Raw genomic sequence first — 8,001 nt, 5'->3', positions numbered from 1 at the left:
GTACGAGATGTGTGTAAATTAATAGAGGAGCAAGTCCAGGAATAACATAACCTGTTCAGAGCCAAAGTTTTCGCATCATACCTAGTAAGTAGTTCATACAGAGGAACCGTTTGGGTACTCTTCCAAATACTAAAGTGTTCGATAACGGTCTATTTTCCTTGATAACCATACTTTAGGTACTCGAGACATGAAGAGGTTTTGATTAGGTAGTAGTGCGTTATCGCAAAAAGGTACTGTTATCATAACCACTGGCTCCCAGTCTATTCAGAAGTTATACTTTGTTCTGAGTAAGTTGTAATTCATTAATTTAGGAATACATAATATATAGGTATGTACCTTCCACTTGATTCTTTCTTTCCATCACTAAACTGTAGATGACTATACCTTTCTAATAAACTGTACCTAGCTAGGAAGTTTATTTGACCGGGTTTGATAAAATATTTTCATAGTGTAGGTATCTGATTGATGGGACTTTTATCACGAAATATGACTCTTTAGATTTTTCAATAGATTGAGATCTTAAACACCTAAATCGTCGACTTTAAAGTTAGAACATTTTACAGCCCCTATAGCCGGTCCAAGACAGTTGCCTGTTAATAAGCCACGTAGCCAAGTGGTAGCGAATACTCCCATGATGCTTTCAAGAACTTTATTTGGGGGTACAATTTCAAAATTTCAAACCCTTTGAGTTTTCATTTTTATATCCCACCCACATACCCAAGGGGGTGCTTTTTAGCAGATTTTAGTACACTTCCTAGAAAGTTTGGCCTCGTGTGTGCAAAATATGTGTGACATTCCAACTCGCAAAGGATTGTCAGAGACTTGGCAGTATTAGACAAACCAGTGCTTCCCACAAAAATACGTCAGGGCCTATCGCGTTTCGACTATCAGGAACAGTTTCAACAAAGAAATTTCGCCCCTTCCTGATTAAAATTTTGTCCTTTGAGAATTTTCCATTTCATAAGCTCCGATCAGAAAAGTTGGTGATCTCCCATTTTTATCACCAGAAGCAGGGATTTCCCTTGAATCTTCTTAAGTTGGATAAAATGATTACTTACCATAGCAGAGGAGCCCCAGAAAAACACTTGCAATCAATCGGATCATTAAACTCATGATTAGCAATAATTTGGCTCCTCTTGGTTTCCTTTAGGATTAGTTGATTTAGTTGGTCCAGTCTTCTGGCAAAGGGTTGAACACTTTTTCCGCGGTGGTATAATTTTTTTGATGTGACAACGTTAGGCTGGCGGGAATCACAAATGAGGTGATCCTACTCTTACAAAATAACTAACTAAACTACCTAATTATTTACAAAAATTTGATATTAGTAGTAAGTAAAATAAACTATGCCTATTTTTATCGATTGTTGCTGATGTTGTAGGTATCAGAGTCCAATTAGTATAGGTATAGGCGGAATACCTACTGCCAAAGATGCTAGAAAATTCCAATATAGCACAAGGAGGTACCTAGCTACCTACTAACCTAATGTGTAAAGCCCGTAATAAAATTTAATGATGACCTTGTAACAAAATTAACTCTCTTCGAAAAGAAACCGAAATTTACTTTGATAACAAGCGTGAAATAAAAAAGAAAATTATGTAAACTGAACGAAATTAACTCTCTTCGAAAAGAAACCGAAATTTACTTTGATAACAAGCGTGAAATAAAAAAGAAAATTATGTAAACTGAACGAAAAAAATGTGAGAAAAAGATAATAAAATAAGTAAATAAGTACAGAGAGCGATTCTTAACAAAAGAAATAAATCGAATTTCTAATTCCCAAAATTATTTACGATACGAAAAAAATTATACCAATTTACTATTTATTTACAAGTTGAACACTCGTTAACAAAATACTATTGATAGGAATATACAAAATACCAGGCATCTGAAAGCCTGGCCGTGACATAAGCACTCACGATAACACTACTGAACTGATTAAAATGAATAGGTACCTACATTACTTAATAGAGATCCCCATTTAAACATGCTAAACCTTAGACCCTTCTTGGATAAGAGATATAAATATTGTGCTTCTGATAATACTGATTTACTATCAAGACTAATAGAAGGTATTGTATGCACCTACAATCCAGGTTCGAATCCAGGAACTCTTGCAGAGTGAAGGGATCCGTTGAACTCGTGGAAGTACATACGTGTGTCTTTTGACTTTGTACATCATCTATCTTTGTTGTTATTCTTTAGTATTTCATAATCTTTACCATCAAATATAGGTCGACCAGGTTTGGATAAGTCCTTCTATGGGAACAGACAGAGTGACAGACAGACAGACGACACCGAAGCGAATACAATAGTCCAGGGTTGTCCAACCAACCTTAGGGCACCCGAGGGCCGCAAGAGACCAAGGTAGAGAGTTGGCGGGCCGCAAAAACTCAACTCACGGGGGGGAGGGGGTGGCCTGGTGTAATGTAATTATAATTTTATTTTATTTTATTATGAAAACTTACCACATGATGACAATTAGAAAAGAAGAAAACAATAATATTGTACCTTCGTAGGAATAAGTTAATATACACTTATTCTTTTTTCCTAGAAGATTTTTTTTTCAAACAACAAAGTCCACATAGTGGACATAAGAATAAATAATGTAGGTACCCATATTTCAAGATAGATAATATCTATATTTACCTAGTAGGTACCAGACCAGTCAACCCAACTACTATTTACAAGGTACTTAGTAGTTAGGTCTAAATTTCAATTCGCTCAATAACTTATACAAAAGACAAATATTTATAAAATAATAATAAATAAATAAAAATCATGTCAGTACAACGAAACAAAAAATAATTTCACAAAATATATAATATCACAAAAAATCACTTAGGTACCTATTCATCAATTTAATACCTACCTAACATTTTAAGATTTTAAATAAAATAATACCAGACCTGGATACTTAAAAAACCAAGAAAATAAATATTATACAAACAGGAAATAGGTAAGTATTAACTTATCTTACGAAAATTGTACAAACTTATCAAGAAAGAAAAAAGTAGAAATAAGGGAAAAAGCTCCACTGAGAGTGATATTTTTTACATTACCAAGTACCTATGTAATTACCAACTTGGACATGTTACCAACAATAAAATATTTACCAACACATCAAATATGTACATGAATACCTTCGTTAAAGCATTACACAAATACCAACACATGATACCAAATTTTATACGTGAAATATGAAATCTAAACTGATGTCATTTTACATGAAATTTCTTTCCGTTCAGAATGATTTACTTACACGTGACAAAAATGTCACCGGGAAAGCGTGTTTAGACGCGATCAACGGGAGATGTTTTCGCATGCGGTGTCGGAAACAGCAGTTGCGGAATTAGGCCGTGGATGTATCGGGAAATTCCCAGACCGTGGACGCGTTTTGCATGAAGCTTGAGCGTATCCACGCGAGAGTAAACAGACTCGCAATACGGGCACTTATGATTCCGGGAGAAATGCGTCTGCAAGTGATGCCATCGACTGCGCACACTCTTGAGACAAATGACGCATTTGTACATACCAGGACTAGCAGGATCAGGATAGAAGATACTATCCGTGTTGTTACGAGTGATGAACGGCTGAATTGGACTGGTAGGAGGGTATCTAGACTTAAAACCTGGAAGTACAAATGCAGAGTTAATGTCGGTCCTATTTATTACCGACTTTTGGAATATCGTGCTACCAACATGTGCATGTGACAGTTACCAACAACAACATACCGAACATAATATAAGGAAAAGTTACCAAGACCATTCAAAAGTTTACCTTTGTACCATTTGACAGAAATCACAGAAATGTATCGAATTCGAATAATTATTATAATAATGAAGTTGAAGTCCTTAGGTCTTGACTGTTGTTGAATATTACGGAGGAGTTAAACAGATAGGTAGTAAAACTAAAGGAGTAGGTGTCTACAGTCGTTAGTCATTTTAGTTGTGAATTTGATTTTGTGTTACAGTGGAAAACAAATAATACAGGGATCCTATAACCCATTGCGCTGGATTACTATTCTGTTAAAAACCATGTCACCAATCATCTGAAATTCGGTATCTATAGCCGTCACCAAACCGTTGACATACCGTCAGGATGGCACTCGGATAGACAAGTTTGATGCGGCTCAATCCCGTTCTCAATGGATAAGGGTGGAGGTTTCTGAGGGGAAGTGTTCGTGCTTCGAAGATCTTCGGGTTCCTGAAATGGCCAAAACAGAAATTTTGCTGTTGAAGAGAAATCGTTGAATTGGTTCAAATTAAGGGTATCAGAAGTAGTTAATTTATTGCTTGTTACAACTCTCTTAGTCGGTATTGTATATCAAGTGTTCGTGCTTCGAAGATCTTCGGGTTCCTGAAATGGCCAAAACAGAAATTTTGCTGTTGAAGAGAAATCGTTGAATTGGTTCAATATAAGGGTATCAGAAGTAGTTAATTTATTACTTGTTACAACTCTCTTAGTCGGTATTGTATGTATATATAGTATGCTCAGAATATTTACCTATAGGTACCATGGTACCAACGTATAAGTACCTATATTATAGGTGGAAATTACCTATAATTAGAATCGAATAACTCTCGTAAACACCTGCATTTCTCAATCGATGCCTCTGTAAAGGACTATTATTTTCGTAAAGGACTATTATTTTCTCAAACTATGTATATCTCAACTTTTAGGTTCTTCCAAAGGATTGGAGATCGTGGTATTCCAACCGAATTCTTATGACGTTATGACTAATTAATAATGCTGTTCAGTCCCGGGATACCTGATAATTTCATACAGGGGAGTAGGTTGCACCTACGAACATGATTATGCATGTAGGTACGAGTAAGAATTTTCACCCTAAAACTTACAGTTAGTAAAATATTGATAGAAACTAACCTGTTGGTACTGTCGTCATGTGCAATGTGTGTATGCTCATACAATAATTTTATTTATCTCACATTAAGAACAAATCACACACTCACGCAACGTAAACCGTACGCGGTTAAAAATGGAAAGTTTGACGATTTCGAACGACGAGACGGAAAAATAAAGATGTTAATGATGAAGAACAAAGATCTACGCAATGCAATAGACGAGTACCAACAACAGGTAATAGTTCCTATCAGACGGTTTAGGCGAAAACCAGCAGGTGCCCCCCAATCGCCCACCAGGGGCGTGTGAAGGGTACTATATTAGGATAATGAAAAAATATTGGGATCTGTAATTTAAATTACCACTGGGCTAATCGTTGACCCAGCACATAAATGGGAAGTATTGTGTCTCTTCTAGCCCATCTGATGAGAGGCATACTACGGGATGGACATGCTACGACATAGACCAATGTATCAGTTGTTTCATTGCTACGGCGCGGCGCTGAAAAACTCCAATAAGTAATTTCCTCTCGTATAGTGAACCTTATCCCACAATAACTAGACACAACTAACAAAACATGTCAAGCTAGGTAGTAAATAAAACCACGAAACATAAAGGAATCCAATGACATATTCATAATATTATGTAGCGGACATTTTGAGGTGACAGAGACACCGTTAGGACCAGTAAAAACGTGATGGGATTAACATCACGAACCTTTGCTTCCGAGCAAAATACTAGCAATGTGGATCTTCTATGGAATTTGGGGATCAGCGGGTTGCACCGACAAAATTCCTGTAGGATTTCAAACCTCTGGTACCAAAGTGATGACAGGTAGATAAGTATGTAACCATGTATTCTGATGTTACCTATATTAAATTTGATGATAGATAGCCTCGTGGTTATAGGGACCATGACTGTCAGGTTTACATAAACAAAAAGCACGTGTATGAACTAAAGTAGCTAAGTAGTATCCAGGCTCGGATTTGAAGTCGATACACGACCGACATTAGAACGCATTAGATGCGACACTATAAATAATAGATACCTAATAGTATACCTATGCATTGTATGCATATCAACTTGGTAAGGGTACATACCTAATAGGTAACGTAATGCTGTCTTTCTATTTCAACAAGTAGGTAACAGAAACTAGACGGTAATCTCAGAGTACAAAGTTCCATCACTCTAATTTACAAAATGTAAACAGCATGGTGTCCTGTATCTCCACATCTTTTGCTAGTGCTCATGTTGTGTGACGGATGCTAGATGCCACCTATCCTGTTAGCATTCTCCTCCCGACGGGTTGCCCGTGCTTTGCCAAGGAAAATTTGACCATAATTTGAGATCGTTTTAGCTGTTGACTGTCGTCAACTCTGTGTGGATACAGTCTATCATATGGTGCTTTAATCAAATCCCATCCTCAGGACTCAAACTACTACTTCAGTAGGATGGCTTGCGTTCCATGCAAGTTGATGTTCTGTTGAAAAGATTCAACTGACTAGAAAGAATGACTGATTTCATTCTTTATTTCGGGTCTATTATTTCGGCCACGTCTTGAACTCGGACAAACAGTCATGGTTGTGCTTGAACACAGCCTGTAATCCACGTACAAACCTATCCTAAATCTGAAATAGATAAAGCATGTAAAGAACTAAGTTAATCTTTATTGTTGAATAACGAAAACACAACTGGTTGAAACGGTACCAACGTATAAGTACCTATATTATAGGTGGAAATTACCTATAATTAGAATCGAATAACTCTCGTAAACACCTGCATTTCTCAATTGATGCCTCTGTAACTTTGTAAAGGAGTATCATTTTCTCAAACTATGTACCTATATCTCAACTTTTAGGTTCTTCCAAAGGATTGGAGATCGTGGTATTCCAACCAAATTCTTATGACGTTATGACTAATTAATAATGCTGTTCAGTCCCGGGATACCTAATAATTTCATACAGGGGAGTAGGTTGTTATGCATGTAGGTACGAGTAAGAATTTTCACCCTAAAACTTACAGTTAGTAAAATATTGATAGAAACTAACCTGTTGGTACTGTCGTCATGTGCAATGTGTGTATGCTCATACAATAATTTTATTTATCTAACATTAAGAACAAATCACACACTCACGCAACGTAAACCGTACGCGGTTAAAAATGGAAAGTTTGACGATTTCGAACGACAAGACGGAAAAATAAAGATATTAATGATGAAGAACAAAGATCTACGCAATGCAATAGACGAGTACCAACAACAGGTAATAGTTCCTATCAGACGGTTTAGGCGAAAGCCAGCAGGTGCCCCCCAATCGCCCACCAGGGGCGTGTGAAGGGTACTATTAGGATAATGAAAAAATATTGGGATCTGTAATTTAAATTACCACTGGGCTAATCGTAGACCCAGCACATAAATGGGGAGTATTGTGTCTCTTCTAGCCCATCTGATGAGAGGCATACTACGGGATGGACATGCTACGACATAGACCAATGTATCAGCTGTTTCATTGCTACGGCGCGGCGCTGAAAAACTCCAATAAGTAATTTCCTCTCGTATAGTGAACCTTATCCCACAATAACTAGACACAACTAACAAAACATGTCAAGCTAGGTAGTAAATAAAACCACGAAACATAAAGGAATCCAATGACATATTCATAATATTATGTAGCGGACATTTTGAGGTGACAGAGACACCGTTAGGACCAGTAAAAACGTGATGGGATTAACATCACGAACCTTTGCTTCCGAGCAAAATACTAGCAATGTGGATCTTCTATGGAATTTGGGGATCAGCGGGTTGCACCGACAAAATTCCTGTAGGATTTCAAACCTCTGGTACCAAAGTGATGACAGGTAGATAAGTATGTAACCATGTATTCTGATGTTACCTATATTAAATTTGATGATAGATAGCCTCGTGGTTATAGGGACCATGACTGTCAGGTTTATATAAACAAAAAGCACGTGTATGAACTAAAGTAGCTAAGTAGTATCCAGGCTCGGATTTGAAGTCGATAGACCTGATAGATTGATAGAACTAAATACACTAACGGGTTGCCCGTGCTTTGCCAAGGAAAATTTGACCATAATTTGAGATCGTTTTAGCTGTTGACTGTCGTCAACTCTGTGTGGATACAG

General features: G+C 37.0%; 1 protein-coding gene across 2 annotated transcripts in view; it reads right to left on the bottom strand.

Moving 5' to 3' along the window:
* Nucleotides 1-2,809: 2,809 nt before the first annotated feature.
* Nucleotides 2,810-8,001, bottom strand: part of LOC103512489 (protein bric-a-brac 1-like) — a 20,043-nt gene continuing 14,851 nt past the window's right edge. The window contains exons 5-6 of one of the 2 annotated variants that reach the window (XM_008477257.3): nt 4,092-4,203; nt 2,810-3,628 (exon numbers count right to left, since the gene is read on the bottom strand). In XM_008477257.3, coding sequence (XP_008475479.1) covers nt 3,291-3,628; nt 4,092-4,203 — 450 coding nt within the window. In that variant the 3' untranslated portion in view covers nt 2,810-3,290. The remainder of the gene's footprint in view (nt 3,629-4,091; nt 4,204-8,001) is intronic. The other variant, XM_008477251.3, reaches the window with a different exon arrangement.

Source organism: Diaphorina citri, unplaced genomic scaffold (genome assembly GCF_000475195.1).
Source record: "Diaphorina citri unplaced genomic scaffold, Diaci psyllid genome assembly version 1.1 scaffold37, whole genome shotgun sequence".
NCBI lineage: Eukaryota > Metazoa > Arthropoda > Insecta > Hemiptera > Psyllidae > Diaphorina > Diaphorina citri.
The sequence above is the reverse complement of the archived record's forward strand: the minus strand, read 5'-3'. Positions and strand labels throughout refer to the sequence as shown.